Source organism: Phoca vitulina, unplaced genomic scaffold, assembly GCF_004348235.1.
Source record: "Phoca vitulina isolate PV1807 unplaced genomic scaffold, GSC_HSeal_1.0 scaffold2, whole genome shotgun sequence".
Taxonomy (NCBI): domain Eukaryota; kingdom Metazoa; phylum Chordata; class Mammalia; order Carnivora; family Phocidae; genus Phoca; species Phoca vitulina.
Window position 1 is genome coordinate 76,682,026 of NW_022589705.1, and position 20,758 is coordinate 76,702,783.

The window sequence follows — 20,758 nt, forward strand, 5'->3', positions numbered from 1 at the left end:
AGCAGACTCCCCGCTGAGCAGGGAGCCTGATGCGGGACTCGATCCCAGGACTCCAGGATCATGACCTGAGCCAAAGGCAGTCGCTTAACCAACTGAGCCACCCAGGCGCCCTCTCTCTCACATTTTTAAAGCACTAACGTATGGACACTTTACTGTTTTCCCATAAGAAAAATTAAATACCCTTACAAATGGGCCCTTCCAACATGTAATTTTATATTAAAGCCAGTATATTTATACATTTAGAGAAGAAAATAATCATTTTAACATTTCTTTTTTTTTTTTAAATTACCTAAGATCTTTGTTGTGGGAAAACCATGTTAAAATGATCTGAACTTTTCAAAGGAGGTAACTTAAAAAAAAAAAGAAACTTCTTTTGTTTGATTTGCAACGTTATTCTATTCTCTATTCATTGATTGAGGTATTCTTTGTTGCCACGACAAGAGTTTGCAAAGTTGCTATTTATTCACACATAGATGAGAAAAGATTGCCACTGGGTGGTGCCAAATATCATTATAGCATGCTAAACTTGACCTAAAAGGAAGAGATTGTCTGTGAGCTTCCTAAGTATTCTAAGCACTGTAATATTTTTCTCTGGGTATTTAACAGAAAGTAGAGGTAATGGAGACTAGGCCAAGAACCATGGTTTGAATAGTAGCTCTTCAAATGAATACATAGCAGGATAGTTGGGGTGGTGCTTCTTAGCCTTTTTTATTGTTAGGCACATTTTGTAAATTTGAATTGTGGTCCTCCAAGCAAAAACTGTCTATAAGAACCTCTTTACCTTTTGTTAGGATGAATTTCCAGGCAGACATAGGGCTTTTTTTTTTTTTCTTTTCCATGGACTCCTTTGAATATCATGGGCTGTTTGGGGCATTGATTGTGAAAATGTGCACTGGAATACTGTGAGTCTAATGGAAGAGCTGAACCCAGAATAGGAAGAGCTCTTGGGATATATTAAGCCAAGTAGGGTACAAACTTGACTAGGAGAAAAAGAGTAGCTACACCTCTTACCAGCAGTGCTATATAATGGGGTTCAGTAAGAGCAAGTCAGTTGTAATTATGCAATACAAATTATATTTCTTTTCATTTATAATAAATTTATAATTTGTTAAATTTTGTGTGAATTTTAAAATGTGTTTTGGGATGCTGCGTGGCTCAGTTGGTTAAGCATCTGCCTTCATCTCAGGTCATGATCCCAGGACCCTAGGATTGAGTCCCACATAGGGCTCTTTGCTCAGTGGGAGCCAGCTTCTCCCTCTGCTTGCCACTCCCCCTGCTTGTGCGATCTCTCTCTCTCTCTCTGACAAATAAATAAAATCTTAAAAAAAAAAAGTTTGTATTTTTAAACATGCCAAAATGAAGATACTGAGTAGAAGGAAAATGAGTATGTTGCCCTTTGTATGTGAAGTCGGCATTCTTGACTTACCAGCAACACACACTTTATTTTTGTTTATTTACTGAGATGGTTGCACCAGGCTCTCACCAGACTCTAATACTAGAGTCAGGTATGTGTCTTGGGCTAGGAAACACGTCTTTCCCCTTTGGAAAGCAATTCCCCCACCCTATAACATACCCACTCATCTTCACTTTTGTGTCTTATTCTCCTATCTGGGCTGTCTTTCCCATTTCCCAAAACATGAATAGCACATTGACTGCCCAAGGAGTCAGGGGCATAATGAGAATGAACTGTGGGTGTTTACCTGAGGATTTATGCCTCTCAGCTCTTGCCCTTATTGCTAAAGTGAATATAGGCCTAGTGTTGCAGTTTTCATGATACTCCAAAATTGGGATTTTCATATGAAATCTCCCGAGTTTGGGGGCAGGGGGGAAACAACCCACTATGGGTCATCACAGTGGAGTACAAACAAATTGTGGGTGGGCTGAATCAGAAAGCTGGTCAGAAGGCTCTGCTTTAAAGCACAGCTCAAGTCACATTTTCTCAAACCTTCCCTAACCATTCCAGCCTTCAGTGGTCTTTAAACTATGCCTCCTTATGGGGCACCTGGGTGGCTCAGTTGGTTAGGCGACTGCCTTTGGCTCGGGTCGTGATCCTGCGGTCCTGGGATCAAGCCTCAGATCGGGCTCCTGGCTCGGCGGGGAGCCTGCTTCTCCCTCTCTCTGCCTGCTATTCCACCTGCTTGTGCTCTCTCTCTCTCTGTCAAATAAATTTTAAAAAAATCTTTAAAAAATAAACTATGCCTCCTTAGTTAACTTTAAAGCTTTGCAGCCTTAATTTTATAATTGTTCCGTGTTTGCAACCTCGTCCCTCTGAATAGAAGGAGTGGTCCCAGGTGGCATATAATAATAGATGGTCAGTCACTACCTAACGGTTCCTGGGCTAAGTAAGCATCTTGGAGCTACATCAAATTCAGGCAGAGCCTGCAGGTCAGCTCCTTGAGCAGATCTGCAAGAGTGTAGGATCCCAAGTCACAAGTCTCAATCTCTAGCCCTCAGTCTGCTGTCTGACCATGGACCTACTTCCTCATCCATGTATTAGTAGTGCTAGTGATTCCTTAATTCCTTTCCAGTTCTAAGTTTCTGAGATCCTGCATTACTGAATTTTAAACAACTGAGCTGAGAACAAGAAGGTTTCTGTTACTGAAACAGTTTTTGATTGTTTAGCCTAAAGGGTCCATATCACACCATCAGCATGTTCCCATTCACTCCCATTAGATGGCCTTTGTCATGAGTATGGCAGTGTGTCCCATGATGGCAGTGGCTTTTCAGGAAAGTCATCGTGACATGGTGACCTTTTCTCCCTGGTGCCTCTCCCTCCAAGCGGTATAAGTGGTTTTGTATCCCTACGGCCACTCTTGCCGATTCTCTTTCCACCTTGCTATTACCACTTGGGCTTTGGAAGTAAATGTTCAAAAAGGGTGGGAAAAGAACAATTTATACCCTCCTCAAAGTGGGGCATGTGCACCCAGTGAACTAGGGTTCTGCCCCCCTCCCCACTTCTGAAGTCTGAGCTTCAGAAGGCTTGAGGATTTCCAGATGGAGAATTTTGTTTCTTCATCTAAGAAACCAGAAAACCAGAAAGGATGTCCTCCAAAAGCTCCTTCCAGAGCAAACATCCACAGAATTTAGTGACTATAGTACTTTATCAATGTTGTTTCCCATCTAATGTACTATGAATAGCTCTTATTTTGTTACCTATGAAATGAACAATGTCAAATCCTGGACAAAGAAGAAAGTACTCTTAGAAAAAAGGCCAGCATATTTATTTTTGTCATAAACGCATATCCAGGATTCATGTGTACAAACTACTTCCCCAAGTGCTTTCAGTATGTTGTCCATTTGTCCTTCCAGTATTCCTTTTTTGTCCTTCCAGTATTTCTATATGTGGTGCATTTATCCTGCATTTTACAAATATGGAAATTAGTAACACCTAAAACTACCTGGCTGTTAAGGGGAAGATTTGGGACTCTGTTTATTGTCTTCATACAACATCCTTTAATATATAACAAATCACATCTATGTTCTGTTGTTCTTTTGATCCACCTGTGAGGTTAGTATAGCAGCTATTCGTTTTGTATATAAGGAAACACTTCGTGTTTGGGTGATATTTGTAAGATACAACCCAAAAGAAGATGACTGACGGATTGTGCCATTTTCTTTGACACTTACTCTAAAAGTTCAAAAGCTAATGTTATTTAGCAGAAACATTTTTTTTTTTTTAAGATTTATTTATTTGAGGTGGGGGAGGAGCAGAGGGGTAGGGAAAGGGACCAGCAGACTGTGCTGAGCGTGGAGCCTGACACGGGGCTCGATCTCATGAGCCTGAGATCGTGACCTGAGCTGAAACCAAGGGTTGGATGCTTAACTGACTGAGCCACCCAGGCACCCCAAAAACATACGAACTGTAGAAACAGTTTCATAGGACAAGACAGTAAAGAAGAGTAGATTTCTATTGTTTCTTCCCACTGCCAAATAAATATACAACTATGTGTGTGGTGGGTTTGTTTGTAAGTAGACTCCATGCTGGGCGTGGAGCCCAATGCAGGGCTTGAACTCACAACCCTGAGATCAAGACCTGAGCTAAGATCAAGAGTCGGGTGCTTAACTGACTGAGCCACCCAGGTGCCCCAATGTGTGTGGGTTTTTTTGTTTTTTGTTTTTTAAGATTTTATTTATTTGACAGAGACACAGTGAGAAAGGGAACACAAGCAAGGGGAGTGAGAGAGGGAGAAGCAGGCTTCCCACTGAGCAAGGAGCCCGATGTGGGGCTCGATCCCAACCTGAGCCGAAGGCAGATGCTTAACGACTGAGCCACTCAGGTACCCCAATGTGTGCGTTTTTTAAACTGCTTCCAAGTATAAACGTTGAGGATGTTAGAGTCGAATTCCAATGCTGACCCTGTCATTCATGAACTGTATGACTTTAGGAAATTTCCTTAACCTCTTTGAGGCTTAGTCTCCTCAACTCTGAAATGGGGAGGATGACTACTGTCAGACCAGGTTGCTGTGCGATGCTCTGGTATTGCTAGGGTAGTGAAGAACCTTATTTTGTAAATGAAGAAAAAGGAGTCATTTTGGAATTATACTTGGAGCTGTGGCATTTAAATGACTGCTAACATTATTTGGAGGACTTGGGGTGTGTAGTGGTTGATAGCACAAACTGGCGCCAGATCACTGGGGGTCAAGTCCTGGTTCTGCCATTTACTAACTGTCCACTTTGGACACGTTGCTTTGCCACTCTGTGCCTTAGTTTCTTCATTTTAAGTGATGATGATAGTACTTGTAGGGTTGTTGAGAGGATTAAATAAATGTATACACATAAAGCTCTTAGGACGGTACCTGACACATAGTAAATCCTCTACAAGTGAGGGCTAGTATTACTTTGACAAGCATAAATGCTAACAGCTCCCTTCCTCTTTCTCCTTATTAAAAAAAAAAAAAAAATGTCCACAGTGTTCATTCAGTTAGGGGCTGCGGCCAGCCTAGAGACAACCCTGGCGGCCGGTTCTATTCTGCTAAGGTCTGCGTTTATGAAGAAGGGCAAAAAAGCCACTTCTTTCTGCTTCTTCCTTCTTCTGTTTTCTCTTTAGACTTCTTTTCCTTTCCTGCTTCTCTGCTCCACGTTTTTCCTGTTTAATCTAGTTTCCTTTCTTCCATATGTGAGTTGAGCATCCATCTTCAAAAGCTGCGCCCATCTCTTGATGTCAAACCAGTTGCCCTTCTAAGGAGCTCCCTCCCGTTTGTCCCTTCCTGATCCCCTTGTAGCTCACGGTATTACACATTCAAGGGTGTAATGAGAAGAAAGATGAACAAGTTATTGGGCAACTTTGTTTCTGCCTTTATCTTTGTTCCCCTGACCCCTTCAGAGCCCTCTCAGGACCAGTGGAGCGCCCCCATCACCCACCAGCTAAGTTCACATAACACCAGTTCCTACCTTTGACTTTTTACCCTGATTGTTTTTATAACAACTTCAGTGAGATATAATTCACATACTATACAATTCACCCATTGAAAATGTACAATTCAATGGTTTTTAGTGTATTTTCACAGTTGTGCAACCATCATCATAATCAATTTTAGAACATTTTCGCCCCCAGAAGAAACCTACTACCATTTTAAGCCCTCATCCCTGCCCCCGCCCCAGCTCTAGGCAATCACTAATCTACTTTCTGTTCTTTAGATCAGTCTATTCTGTTGCCCAGATTCTTACCCGCCAACCCTGTCCCTTTTCAAAATAACTGGAAATTCACCTTTCAGAAGCTATTTGGACTCATCCCACCTGCTTGATCCCAGCTTTACTGGGTTCCCTCAAGTCCAAAGAAATACTTAGACAGACGATGTTCTAAATATTTGGATACATTGCTGCACAAAGCTCCTTAAGTCATTATATGAAGTCACATCTCCTCTTTTAAGTTGTTCCTGAAGCAAGGGAGCTGGCTTCTGGTTATAATATATACCTTATTTGAACCTTCTATCTTTAGTGGTGTGTTTCAGTGACACTTAACCCAGGTCTTCCTGGATTCCAAAGCTCCTGGCGCCATGCTCCTTAGGAAGAGATCCTTAATGTCATGTTTTCATATCCGAATTCCATATTCCTTATTTCTATCTATAGCGCCCTTGGCCTCCCACTCCCCAGACTGCAGCTGTCTTGGATTCCTCTTAGATTTCCATTCCCTGCACTCATTCCTTAGTTATATTGATCAACCCCCTTTGCCCTTCTTTGTGTCTCTTAATTGGATGTCCTTTCCATTCGAGGCATAGCTCAAAATCATTTTCTCTTTCTTTTTAAATCAGCAGATGTTATTTGTATGTTGGGATGAATGACGATTTTTGTTATCTATATTCGTTTTCGTGTAAAAACAAAATAAATGTGACACTCTCCCCACCCAAATTATTTGTCTGAATTCCATCTAGAGATCTGTGTGCTTGGAGGAGGCTGCAAATGGTAGATATTAAGATAGCTGTTGGATGAACAAATGGATATGCTTCCAGCACTTGGTACTTTCTACCTCACTCACATCATTCTTGGCCGTTTGTCCGTCTCCCCACCCGAAATGTAAAGTTCTTCCGCTCATTTCATTTCATTCCTCCGCCTTGCACGTGACAGAGGTTCCCCAAGTCATTTTAAATGGCTAACCTTTCAATATGTACGTAAATGTAGGAGCCAGGGGCTCTGCTTCCAGTTTCCTTCTGGAAACTTCCCCAATTCTGGTCTTGGCCAAGTCTTTTCATTCTAAGGCTATTTCTTCATCTGCCATAATAGCACCTACCTCACAGGGCTGGCATGTTAAAACATTTGTTGCTCAGTGTTTCTCTTAAAGAGTTATGACCCCCTAAAAAGGGGCGGGGGGGTGGGAGAGGGGCAAAGAAAACAACAGAAAGGGCAGTCACGCTGGATGAACTCGAGCACCGCAGCGAGGTCCGGGCTGAGTCTGACCGGCAGGAAGTTCCGGAGTGGCAGGAGTTCTGGCCAACAGCGGGTCCTGGCTCCGCCCCAGGTGTCTTTGCCCGGCTCCTATTGGCTTGAGTGCGGACGCCCGGAGCGCCTAAGGCTCTCATTGGCCGCCGGAGCCCGCCTCTCCAAGCCGCCTGGCTGGCGGGGCGCCGCGGGCTCAGTGGTGTCCGGGTGTCCGCTGTTCGGGTGTGAGGGTCGGGGACTCGGAGGCAGTGAAGCGCTGTGTCGCAGACACGGCAGTATGGTAGCCGGAAGTCGGGATAAAATAGACTAGCTGTCCCTGACCTGGCCACGATTTTAGGCACCTGTGGGTGTCCCATCGCATGGGCTCAAATCCCTGCCCGGCCGTCTGTCAGGGTGGCTCTGGGGTCAGTCATTCAACTTCCCAAGCCTGTTTGCTCCTTCTGTGCGGGGAAACTGAAGCACTCCATAAAATCTGCTTCTTGTTCCTTTTTCTGCCTACACCTCCACTTTACACATGCCTCACCATGCAAATAGCGTACGTCCTCCTTGTCAGGGGCAGGAATTAATGATTTCTTTGGAATAGATAACGTCTAAGGAAGGAGCAGGGGAGAAGGACCCGCGGAAGCTATCAGATGCGCATTCCAGACCGCGGGCGCTACACAGCTCCGGGCCAAGAGCCCTGGCTCTAAGGAATAACACCTGGACCCTCGTCTTTGTTCCAGGGTGCCCGGATGCCTGCGAGGACCCGACACCAGACCACAGTCCTCAATAAAAAAAACCCCAGACCCCAAGCAAAGGGCTCTCTCCTCTCCTGAGTCTCCCAGGCACTCTGTACCTGCACTCTCTATAGCTTCAATAAACTCTTTCACCTCCTGCTGGCTCGAGTTTGATTTCTAGATGGCGCGCCGCCAGGGACCCACTTGGCTGGTTCCCCAGGACCCCCTGTGGGTCCTCACCAGGAGGCAGGCATCACTTCCAGTTGAAAATGGGGCCGGAGTGAATGCCTACCTCAGAGGACTGGGATCCAGTAGACACTCAGCAAATGTGGGCTCTTTTAATCGGGCACCCACTTTGCAGGACAGACTTTTCTGTTTCCCCCCCCCCCGAATCTAGCCTTGGGGTGTCTGGTAGGTCGCGGGCCTCTCTCTCGGGGTCGAGCCGTGGTCTGCTTTCCAGGAAAAGTAGTTGTGGGAGAAAACAGGACTGAAAAGGAAAAGGGAGGTTCCTATTACCCACTGCTGTAGTCTTCCCTTGTAGAAAAGAAGATAGAAAGCCACGCGGGTCACCCACCTGAGCTCAAATCAATGTCGCGGATGGTTATGGGGGGGATAATACTGGAGCTTCTAGTGCCAATACTTATAAGCGCCGCTTTCCACTGTTGTGTTCCTCATGGATTTTTTTCCTCCAGGGATAAAAAAGTTTTAAGTCAACTCAAATACCCAACAAAAGCACAGTATCTATTTCTATTTTATTTCAGCATTTAATCTTTTTGAAATTTGCAAAAAAAGTGCCACTTTGCTATTGGATGAAAACTTGTTTTCTTTTTTTCTTTTTTTTTAAGGAAACTAAGCCAGGGAGTGTCTGTGTATACAAGACTGCCGAAGGGGTATACCTATCCTGTTTGAATTGCAAGCACAACCTTAGAGGTGGGCATGAGGATGGTACTCTACTCAAAAGTTGATTTAAAGAAAAGTTTTTTAATGGCAATACTTGAAGGAAGAAATTTACTTTTCTTTCCAAATTTGTCCTCAGCCTTCTTTAAATAACACATCTTAGTATGGAGTCCTACCTCTCCAGTATGACATTTAACTTGAATAAAAAATGATTTAATTCAATTCATTGATGGAATTCTAATGTGTAGCAATTAAGTTTCATAGTGCTTAGAGTGTGTCCTGGTTCCTTCTTCAAAAACAAAGAGAACAGGGACGGCTGGGTGGCTCAGTCGTTAGGCGCCTGCCTTCGGCTCAGGTCATGATCCCAGGGTCCTGGGATGGAGCCCCACATCAGGCTCCCTGCTCAGCGGGAAGCCTGCTTCTCCCTCTCCCACTCCCCCTGCTTGTGTTCCTACTCTATCTCTCTCTGTCAAATAAATAAAATCTTAAAAAAAAACAAAGAGAACATTAAAGCTTGTAAAATTTCAGGATATAGTATTTCAGCCACCTATTCCTAATGCAGGTCTTATCAATCTGAAGTTCTGTGTGAATTCCCAGGATGCAAGACCCATAATCAGTGCATCCCAAAGTAAAAATGGACTAGTTTAAGACTACCCAATAATTTAGTGTCATTATTTATCCTAATAAAAAATTTAAATAAGGGAACATATACAGTATCTTGACATTTCACAAAAATAAGTATGTTCCTAAGGTTGAGAACCAGTAAACTGGAAGGTCAAATGGTCTGAATGCCCCTCATAGCATCTGTATGAGGACAGAGGGAAACCTTGAAGAGGGGACCTGTTTTGCACAAAAGACCCTGGGAAGGTTTTTCCAGGCCCCATCTGCCAAAGATTGTGATTTGCCTAGGCAACTGTATTTTTATTTTCTATTTCTTAAAGATTTTATTGATTTGAGAGAGAGACAGAGACAGAGCATGGCACGAGGAGGGGGGAGGGGCAGAGGGAGAAGGAGAAGCAGAGAAGGGAGTCTGCCGACGAGGGCCTCGTTCCAGGAGCTAGCTGCCCAACCAACTGAGCCACCCAGGCGCCCCAAGGCATCTGTATTTTTTTTTTTTAAAGATTTTATTTATTTATTTGACAGAGAGACACAGAGAGAGAGGGAACACAAGCAGGGGGAGTGGGAGAGGGAGAAGCAGGCTTCCCACTGAGCAGGGAGCCTGATGCGGGGCTGGATTCCAGGACCCCGGGATCATGACCGGAGCCGAAGGCAGACGCTTAACGACTGAGCCACCCAGGCATCCTGGCATCTGTATTTTTAAAAGCTCCACAAGTGATTCTAATGCGCAGCCAAGGCCAAGAACTATGGTCTAGGCAGAAATGTTCCATCTTCCTCTGAATAAAAATAAGTTACTCTTTAATAAAGAAACTAAACAGTTGTAAATAATATCAACAAGGAATTAAAAGATTTTCCCAATGGGAAAATCAAGAAACTATATCAGGAATTCACGTATCTAGAAATCAGAGCAAAGCAAAGTATAATAAATTCTTAGATGTATTTTATGTTGTATTCCATTTAATAATGTTTGTAAATAATCTAATCAAGACCAAAGGTAGAGGTGACTGGCATTACGTTGGTCACTGGTTTCCAATCTAAAGGTGGTAAGTTTCCAATGGCTTTTGAAGCGGGTGTGAAAAAAAAAAAAACAACAAAAAAAGATGGAGAAAGGTGTTTATCATGCTATTTCAGTACATAAAAGCCTTGAAAAGTTAAGAGGCCCTTGGCTTCTCTGGTGTGTGGTTTATTGTTTATTAACATATTTGACCTATTGTTGGCATTGAATACAAATTCTGTAGGGAAAAGACTAACATGTTCGAAGATGAAGTTTATAGGTCCTCTGTGGATTTCATTTTTCTGGTCTATTCATGGCTCCATTAGCATGAATAGTTAAGAAACTCCTATATCAAAATAAAACATTAATTATACTTCACAATATATAAAGCCACTGGCTAAATAGTGCTGTTTCTGTGATAACCTGAATTTTACCATTAAAACTCTTATAACTAAAGTCACATCCTTTACATAATATTTATTCTGTATAGGATTTATCCACATACAATGACGTCAACTTTAAGACAATTGACTATTATTTGTATAAAGTCATCTTATAAAATAGGGTAATACACAACACACCTCAGTGAATTAAGCTGATATTCTAGGGTTCAGAAAATCTGATCATTCTAATTCCTGTTTTTGCCATTGTTTCACTGGGTTGCCTCAGGGAGGTTGCTTTACTGTTCTGTGCCTCAATTTCTTTACGTTTCATGTGAGATAACTGTCCTATTTCATAGATATGTAAAGAATAACATAATTATTAAATACTTTGCAAATATAAAATGCTATATAAATGATAAATAGTAATACTGATCCACTCTAATATAAAATAACATTTATAATCTAAAGTTTGGTCCTCCAGTACCTATCATCACCCCTCCCAGTTAAATACATCTTACACTATATTGCTTTTAGTGATTTTCCATAGTATTAAATTTCCACAGTATTAATTAATTTAGGATATATATATATATACACACACATATATATCCAATATGAGTGGAAATTTCAATGTATCTTAACATGACTTTGCAAAATAATGAATTCAGTTCTGAGCTCTTAAGTAATTGACACACCAAACTTTCTTCATCCATTAAGCAGTAACTTCATAGCATAAGAGCAGTTACTATGTTTGTTTTGATTCTATTACTCAAAAATACACTGTTGAAAAATGTTTTTCAAAAGTCTTGAGACATGATAACTATAGACAGAACATTCTATAGACTAAGGATGTGATCTGCTGCTCTAGAAGACCCTCTGATTACCAGCTTGTAAGCACAGTGAGTAATAGAGGCAATGAAGTGAGACCCCAATGCTCAAAGGGAATTCAAAAAGCTCTCCTGTTCCAAGGTTTTCAGTGCTGCCCTCCCGAGTTCTGCAGAGGTGTCTGGTGAAAGCTAGTAGGAGGCTATAACAAGAGCAGCTCTGATTTTAGAGTTTCTCCCTTAAATGGTGAGATTCTCTATGAAAGGGTTTGAAGAAAGTGTTTCTTGGGTGAAAAAAAAAAAATCTCTTAAACCACTGATCCAGTCCATTTTGCTTCCTCCAGCCACTAGGCATGACTGCAATGTTGCTTTATTTTGCAAAACTTCTTCCCATCACCACACACTCTTGAGGACCAGAGTTAGAAGGGCGTTCAGAAGCTGATCAACAGCATTACTGTAAGAGCAAACTTTGTTCTAACCAACTCCCACTGTTTTGCTAATATTAAAAAAAAAAATCCTTGGCATAAATACAGCTTATATTAACAGATTATACCCCTATGTAACATTTTCCCACATTTAAAAGCCAAAGAATTTTGTTTTCTCAGAAACCATTAATTTGACAGTCTCACTCTAGGAAAGAATCGGTCTCTAGTCTTAGATACATATGATATGATAACTGGAGTTATTATTTACAACTTACAAACGTCACAGATGTTCTTCTTTTATGATACTAAAATGGTAGGACAGATACACTGTCTAGTTTGACGAACTTGATGGCTGTTTTGTGGGGAGAGCTTGATGCTTGTTATAAACAATGAGAAAGCATTATTTCAGATAAGGCTGTCCAGGTGCTGGTGGCAGTGTGTTCCGTAGACTTTGCTGACGTTCATGCTGATGTTTGCATGCAGAAGTGTTAAGAGAACAGTTAGATCACAGACTAAAGTGCGTTAGAGCATACACATGCACTACTTCATTCTCATGAGTAAAGCGCCAATCACTCATTTTTCCTATTGGCTCCAAGGACTAAAAATCAGATAATAATTTTAAAAGATGTTACCATCTGGTGAGACTAAAGAATGACAAGTGTTCCCTCCCTCATTTAGATACAACTTAATTGTTAAGACTCCTGATTCAGGAACAGTCATGCTGGGAGAACAGTGAACTCGGTGCATGCCATCCAGTCTTGCAGCAACTGGAAATTTACCATCAGGGGAATCTTGGAAAGGTCTCAGCATTAAGTACCATAAAACAAAAACAAATGGTTATTCATTCTATTTGTAAAAAATGTTTTAGAAATTAACCATTTTAGCCCTCCAGTCGGTATCAAGGACAATCAGGAATTAAAGAATAAGAGAAAAAATAAAATGAAAAGTATCATCTTGAGGGATGTCATGACATTTAGAAATACAGTATAATACATGGAGCCTCTATCAAAATTAAATTATATCAAGCTTAACTGTAATAATTTGAAGCAACCTTCAGTAAGGTCGGTTCTTCTGGGATTCAGATTTTATCTTCAGAACTAAAATAATGCTTCTCTGATTGAACTTTACTTTTAGAATGTTTCATAATTCATATAGGGGAGGAGTTTATTTTATTAAAAAAAAATTTTTTTTTTAAGTAACCTCTACACCCAACTTGGGCTCAAACTTACAACCCCCAAGATCAAGAGTCGCAGCCAGGCACCCCTTACAGGGGAGGAGTTTAAACACATCTTTATATCCTAGGAGAAAAGTTTGTTTTGAAAAATGATATAAACAAGATAAGAAAAATGCTTAAAGCATGTAAGAGATAACTTGTTCAAAGAGTGTTATACATAACATTTACATATAAATAACCTGACATTAAAAACAGTCAGTAGACACTGGAGGGACATCACTGAGCACTCTTGGGTAACTCTAGTCCAAGTTATTATGTGTTGTTGAAGCTTACTAAGTTCTCCTTTTATACTTTCTAATTTGAATAGGCTTTTTTTCTAATTACTGCAGATTGGTGAGGTTTGACTTCAATTCTTTGCCATTTCAGGAGACAATACGGGGACAGTTGAAAGAGGGCTTGTTTAAAATCAAGACCTGTCCATCACCAGTCCCGCCACTTAAGCTTCCTGATTAATTTCCTCACTTGTAAATTTGAGACAATAATATCTACCTTGCTGATTAAGTGAGAAAATGTGTGAGAGAGCACTTTAGAAATAATATAGCAGAACAATAAATGTTAGAAATTACTCTTGAGAACTGGTAACCTCCAATTTTCTTGTTCATCATTTTTTGGTTTTTTGTTTGTTTTCCTTTAGAGAGGAAGAGAATTATATTGACAGATCTTCACAAACTACCTTGACTTTTAGGCAGTATTTGTTTCCTGCTTTAGAAGATGATGTCTGTATGTAATCTCTGGTCTGCCTCTATTTTAGGTTTTGTTTTGTTTTGTTTTAAACAATACTGACTACATAAGAGTCATCTTTACCTTAATGACAAAAAAATTCGAATATGAACAGTTTCACACATTTTAGATTTGTCTGCCATAATCCTAAAACAATATCTAGGATATTGGGATACTGAAAGGTTGTTTTAGATCTGAAATTAATAGAAAGACTTATAATTCAGTCAGATAAGGGTGCCAGACCCTTAAATGTGCTCTTACCTGGTTCCTTGTGAAAATTCAATATTGGTAGTTTGTGTTTTTGAAACACCTTGAAATTATCTTACTATAAAGTCTGCTTGTGGTAAATTTATTTAAAATATTTTCTTTGAGAAAAGTTTGCTAAGTAGATCTTTCAATATTAAAAGAAAAAAGGTATCTCTGTAATAAAAGGAAGAGGATTAATTGTTCATCCATCATGCCAACTCAAGCTAGGTCTTTCTTTCCAGTGCAGCAATGTATTTTAGGGCAACAAAGTTCAGAATGGATACCACGACCTGTTCGGAAAGCATGCAAGTTATATTAGGTCATCACTTTTAAGTCAGTCTGATACCTTTGTGAGCCAGACTCTGACCATGGAAAGAGAGAGATACGGGAAGTCAGCGTAAGTTGCAGACATGCCAGCTCTGTTGGTTCACATGTTAGCTACCTGATGTTGGGCTTTATCTCCTTCTCTTCTTCTTCTTCACTATCATCAACCTGTTGTATGACCAGATCAGCAGACCCATCCTCTACAATCTCCACGTATGATCTATTCTCATCTTCACTCAAGTGCCATCTGGAGTCCTTATCTCCATCTGATGGGGACATAAGATGCTGTTCAGCTTCCAGATCAATGGGGAGGCTGTCGATGCCCACTTCAGCGAGGCACTCATTACAGAGCCTGTAACGCCGGGTTCCTTCCTGGACCACTTGCCCTGTTAGATCAGTCACGTGGCGTTTGCATTTTCTGCAGATTAATTTGCATGCCTGGTGAATCTGTATAGAGATGGAAAGAGTGATAAAAAAGGATTTTTCAAAAGCAGCACAGTTGGATATCTAGGTCCCAGTTCATAAACTTAAGATGTCCAAAGCCAAGCACTAATATTAAATTCACATCTAATTATCAGAAAAAGATCACAGGTTTTGGTGATAAATTGACATCACAAATAAACACCACCTTTCTCTAAATGATGGCTATACTGTTTTTATGATTAATACAACATTCTTAATAATTTCACACGTCCCTTAATCCAACAGTATTTTGATATCTGAGGTAACAAGGGACACCTTCCCAGAATAATAATCATTGCAAACACTAAATATATCACTATTCTAAGGACTTTTTATACCTTAATTCTGGCAAGGGAGAAACCTCATTTTATGTGTTAATTTACTGTTATCAGCTAGAGAAAAATATATTGTCCCAAATTTAAATTTATCAAAACATATTTTTGGATAGAAGGATTATTTGCCACTTCTATTAATGAAAGATCTTGTAGAAAGAGGACTAGACTAGGAACAGGAAGGCTTGGGTTCTAGCCCTGTTTTGTCATTTACTAGCCATGTACCTTGAAACAAGTAATTGAAAACAATATAAACCTGCTTCCAGGGTGATAGGCAAAGTATTTAACAACTCATAAGGTATGGGCGCCACCCAAACAGAATGGAAGCCTGACAATCAAAATGAACACTGGTCCTCACAACGACCGTGGTGGTTCTGCTATATGTCAGCCTATAATTATCTCTGCCTGCTTCCATCTTACTAATGAGAATACAATTCAGGTTGTGAGGACCAAATGAGTTAATATGTGTGAAGTGCTTTAGGAAAAAATTGTAACTGATAAATAATTACATAATTATAGTAACTAATAAACAACTTTAACAGCTGTCAGAGCAGATTATGGGTTCTACTCTAAAAACCATTACAATTTTATAATGTCGAATTAATATTTATGGCATATTCATTTAGATAGAACAATATGGAAGTAGGCCACCAAACACAAATAGCAAAAAAATTAAAAATAAAAAAACAACCAAGGAAACTAATGCAGTCTGGTAAAATATCTAAAAGAAAATGTATGGGACTACAACCCAGTATAGTTATTATTTTCTGCTGAACCGTTGACATATTAATCAGTAAATATTGAAAGTACACAATTTTAGTGTACTCTTATTGCTGCCAAGATAGAAATGTTATGGGTATCATATGTGGTATTGTTTTTGTTAGAAAGTTCTGGCACAGATTTGTGTTTATCCCCCAGCCCCTCGATTCCAATACAGTTACTAAGTCAAAGAAATTAAGTGAAACACTATAATGTTAAAATTGAAAATATCATCACAAATTCATTATTTAAAAAACACATATCTTCTAGCTCTGTCCACTGAAATAATGTAAGAGGAATGACCCCCTAGTAAAAGGGAGCACCCCAGGTAACCAAAGTTTGGTTTCTAATTTTTTTTTTTTTTAAAGATTTTATTTATTTATTCGACAGAGAGAGAGACAGCGAGAGCAGGAACACAAGCAGAGGCAGAGAGAGAGGGACAAGCGGGCTCCCTGCTGAACAGAGAGCCCGATGCGGGGCTTGATCCCATCCTGGGATCATGACCTGAGCTGAAGGCAGCCGCTTAACTGACTGAGCCACCCAGGCGCCCCAGTTTGGTTTCTAATTTTACTCCCCATTAAAAGGAACCAAATGTCCTTTAAGAAATGGCTGATTCCAGGTTTGTGACAGGGAAAATACAAGGTGAGCCTAGGGAAATTTGAGGGCCAGAGAATGAGGCCACCTTGAATATGTAATGGAGTTATGACAAAGGGACACAAGAACCAGCTTCAAGTTGTCCTCACTGGACAAAACTGAAAATTTGAGTATCAGAAAGAATAATAATTGTTGTAGATCCAAACACAATGAACCAATGAAAATTCATGAGACTATATGCTATTTTAAAAAAAACAAAGCCAGAAAAAATTCATATTACCATTTGAAACTGCTATTAAATCAACTCTTTACTTTGAAAATTGATAATTAAAGGGAAAGAATTAAATATTTATCCTGTTTCTCCTGTAGTAACTATATGTCAAAGTAACTGAACAGTCCCAGGTGATAGAGGAAAGTTTTACTTTATAGAATTCTAGCTAATAATGTAAAAGAAATGATAAAATTAGTAAATCATTCTACAACCCAAGTAAAATTAATAATCTGGAGAGAGTTTATCAACTGATATTAATACCATTAAATGAATGGTTGATGGGGAAATGGATAGTAGCATAATGCCAACATAGCTCCACACAGATTCCTTTCTACTCACAAGGTGGCACCTTTAACTGAACAATGGCGGGTTCACAGTATCATTACCCTAACTTAGTGACCAATCTTAACAGTATGAATGATGGGTCCAACAAATATTATGTGTCTCAAATAATTTCATCCTTGATGTGTTCTAGCTGAAAGTATTTACCTTGAATCCATTAAGCCTTTATTTATTTATTTTTAAAGATTTTATTTATTTATTTGAGAGAGAAAGAGAGTGTGTGTGAGCAGGGGGGTGGGCAAAAGGAGAGGGAGAAGCGGACTCCCCACTGAGCAGGGAGCCCATCGAGGGGCTTGACGCAGGGCTCGATCCCAGCAGGACCCTGAGATCATGACCTGAGCTGAAGGCAGACACTTAACCGACTGAGCCACCCAGGCGCCCTTCCATTAACCCTTTAGATAAAACATCTAGTTTATAGAAAATGCAGGGGGACAGAGGAACAAGCTAAATGACACCAGTGAAAACAAGCAGAGAAATCGAGAGGTAGGTTATTTTGTAAAATAATTATCTTGATATCTTCAGTAAGTCAGTGTTATGGAAATGAAAAGGGGGGCTGGGAGGACTATGCTCTCTTAAAAACATATTTAAGGGACTTAAGGAGGTGTAATACAGGATCCTGCATTGGATACTGGTTTGGACAAACAAGCTATAAAAGGTACTGGGGGATTACAGGGAAATTTGAAATTGAACTGGATGTTAGATAAAATTTTATTGAGATGGAAAGGTAGAGATTGTTCACTAATGATAGCAGGCACAAACAGTATGATCTAATTTGGTTAAAAAAAACCCTACATATGCATGTGATAAAGTCTTTTTTTTTTTTTTTAAGATTTTATTTATTTATTTGACAGAGAGAGACATAGCGAGAGGGAACACAAGCAGGGGGAGTGGGAGAGGGAGAAGCAGGCTTCCTGCGGAGCAGGGAGCCTGATGCAGGGCTCGATCCCAGTACCCTGGGATCATGACCTGAGCCGAAGGCAGACGCTTAACGACTGAGCCACCCAGGTGCCCCGCATGTGATAAAGTCTTAAGAATGGTAGTATCTGAGAACGCCTGGGTGGCTCAGTTGGTTAAGTGTCTGCCTTCGCTTGGGTCATGATCCCAGGGTCCTGGGATTGAGTCCCACATCAGGCTCCTTGCTCAGCGGGAAGCCTGCTTCTCCCTCTGCCTGCCGCTCCCCCTGCTTGTGCTCTCTCTCTCTCTCTCTCTTTCTGACAAATAAATAAATAAAATCTTAAAAAAAAAAAAAAAGAATGGTAGTATCTGGGTGGTGAAAATAAAGTATTTTTATTTTCTTATTTTTACCTTTTATAATGCATATTCATTGCTTTTGTAATAATAAAAGGTTCTTTTTAATTAAAAAACAGAAACAAAAACCTAGCTTCATAAGGGTAATGAAGGCAGAGATTCCTGGCACTGAGAACACCTGCAGGACACCTAGCACTGAGAAAAGGGGCGGGCACATAGGTGCTCAGTATGTATTTGCTAACTAAGTATAGAGCAATGCATGAAGAAATCCCCTTCAGTAAGCCACTGCCCTTTAAAGTTAAAAGGGGCTGAGATAAATGGAATAGAAGTATTAAGTAATAGAACACAGATTTTGGAAAACATTCTTGCCTCAAGACGAACAGCAGAGTAATTCGAACGTCCCTACCTCAGCCGCCCGCCAGAGCACTGAGGAGCAAATTCCCTGAGATCTTCCTGGCCGCTGACGGTCCCGTCCCTGACTGGAAGAGGCTCTACTGCCCACCTTGCTCCCTTCCTTGAGGAGACTATAGATAAAGACTAGAAAGGGGGTACAGGGGCCAGAGGACGGACAGCAGAAACCAGACCGAGATCCCACCAGAGAAGCATTCAAGAACCACTAGTAGATGCGGAGCATCTGCAGTGGTGATTCTGACCTGGAGATTCAGGTATCTTTAGTTTACCTTGTCTTTGGCTCTTGACAAGACCAGTATATAAAAACGTATTCGATTTTAAATGAACTAAAATGCATATTCCAAAAATAAAAAAAAAATTTAAAAAATAAAATGGATATTCAAAAGAGTATCTCCTACTTAAAGGTCTCAAGGGTGAATAAAAATATATCTATATTAAATTCTGCCTTATGTGCAAAGTAAAAGCATCAAGTCGGAAAAATTTCTAATATAGCAGGGTTGTTTGAAAAGATTTCCCTCAGTAAAGTAGATTATCTGACAGCAGATAAACCCACACGTTTCCTAAGAAGGAAAATGATGAAAAATCATGTACGTACTGTTCGGAAATGGCTACTGAGGTGGTCCAGCCTGCTAAATCTTTTCCCACAGGCTTGACAGGGATAGGGCCTTTCTCCCGTGTGGCAGCGAAGGTGACGCTTCAGGTCCGCCTTCCGCTTCACCACGTGTGTGCAGTATGGGCACTTGAACCGCATCCGGGGCAGATCATCTGTCAGGAGACAGTTTGATTAAATCACTGGAAAGTTCATCACAACAATTCTAATAACATGAGGAATCCCAAAGGAGTTGGTGAGTCCGATCTTGGAAAGGCAGGAGAAAAGGAGAAGGAAGAAATGTTATTAAGACTCGATTGTCCATGCAATCCAGACTCCAGAACTGTAACGGTGGCACTTGGGAGATTTATAAAGTTGGGGTAAATTTAGACTCCCGCGCTTATCTTCTCATTCAGTGTTGTAGAGTCACTGGATTTGAAATGTAAAAAGGCAGTGCTGGATTTTAAAATTGGAGATACAAAAAAAAAGAAGACAAAAACAAAAACAAAAGAACTGGAGGTACAACCCAAAAGTATTTCATATTACAGCTTTTAGTAATGTGTTTTATTTACATATTTTTTTAAAGATTTTACTTATTTATTTGACAGAGAGAGACACAGCGAGAGAGGGAACACAAGCAGGGGGAGTGGGAGAGGGAGAAGCAGGCTTCCCGCCGAGCAGGGAGCCTGATGCAGGGCTCGATCCCAGGACCCTCGTACCATGACCTGAGCCGAAGGCAGACGCTTAACGACTGAGCCACCCAGGTGTTCCTTATTTACATATTTTTATCCCCTTGCCTCTACTTTTTCGTACACTTGTAATACTTTTAAAGGTGAAAAAATGTCAAGGATATTTAATTTTTTATTTTAAAACTCACGTATTCAAGGGGCGCCTGGCTGGCTCAGTCATTAGAGCATGTGACTCTTGATCTCCGGGTCGTGGATTTGAGCCATACGTTGGGTGTAGAGGCTAGTAAAAAAATATATAAACTTTAAAAAATAAATAAAATACAGGGCGCCTGGGTGGCTCAATCGGTTAGGCGTCTGCCTTCTCCTCAGGTCAAGATCCCAGGGTCCTGGGATCGAGTCCTGCTCAGCGGAGAGCCTGCTTCTCCCTCTGCCTGCCTCTCTGCCTACTAGTGCTTCTATCTCTCTGTCAAATAAATAAATAAAAAATCTTAAAAAAAAATAAAATAAAAAATAAAATAAAACTCATGTACTCAAGATGTTATGACTGGAGGCAAACGTCATCAATTAAATAGCCATTAAACTCAGCTGTTCATTATTGAAGTTAGGTTTGCATAACCTAGAATTATCAAAGTACAGAGCCCAAAGAGAGAAAAGATCACTCTTTTGCAGTTTTAAAATGCAACAAAGATTTCTCATTTTTGCTCTGTTGTTTCTGTATTTCTTGGTCAATGATCAGAGCTCAGCAGGACTTTCAGTAAGCTCTGTAATAGGATACAATTTCATGTATTTTCAGGTTAGTACTAC

The 20,758-nt window shown here is 40.4% G+C and overlaps 2 protein-coding genes across 8 annotated transcripts in view; one reads left to right on the plus strand and one right to left on the minus strand.

The window, feature by feature from the left end:
• Positions 1 to 20,758, plus strand: part of ZBTB8OS (zinc finger and BTB domain containing 8 opposite strand) — a 57,753-nt gene that overhangs the window by 17,963 nt on the left and 19,032 nt on the right. The window contains exon 6 of one of the 2 annotated variants that reach the window (XR_004297569.1): positions 7,599 to 8,522. Coding sequence is in view for 1 of the 2 variants with exons in the window: in XM_032388873.1 (XP_032244764.1) it covers positions 7,599 to 7,691 (93 nt within the window). In the remaining variant the exon portion in view is untranslated. Of the gene's footprint in view, positions 1 to 7,598; positions 8,523 to 20,758 lie in introns of those variants that run through there. The other variant, XM_032388873.1, reaches the window with a different exon arrangement.
• Positions 9,805 to 20,758, minus strand: part of ZBTB8A (zinc finger and BTB domain containing 8A) — a 61,065-nt gene continuing 50,111 nt past the window's right edge. For 5 of the 6 annotated variants that reach the window (XM_032388807.1, XM_032388825.1, XM_032388797.1 and 2 more), the window contains 2 exons: positions 19,272 to 19,441; positions 9,805 to 14,704 (listed from right to left, as the gene is read on the minus strand). In XM_032388807.1, the coding sequence (XP_032244698.1) occupies positions 14,372 to 14,704; positions 19,272 to 19,441 (503 nt within the window). In that variant the 3' untranslated portion in view covers positions 9,805 to 14,371. The remainder of the gene's footprint in view (positions 14,705 to 19,271; positions 19,442 to 20,758) is intronic. The other variant, XR_004297558.1, reaches the window with a different exon arrangement.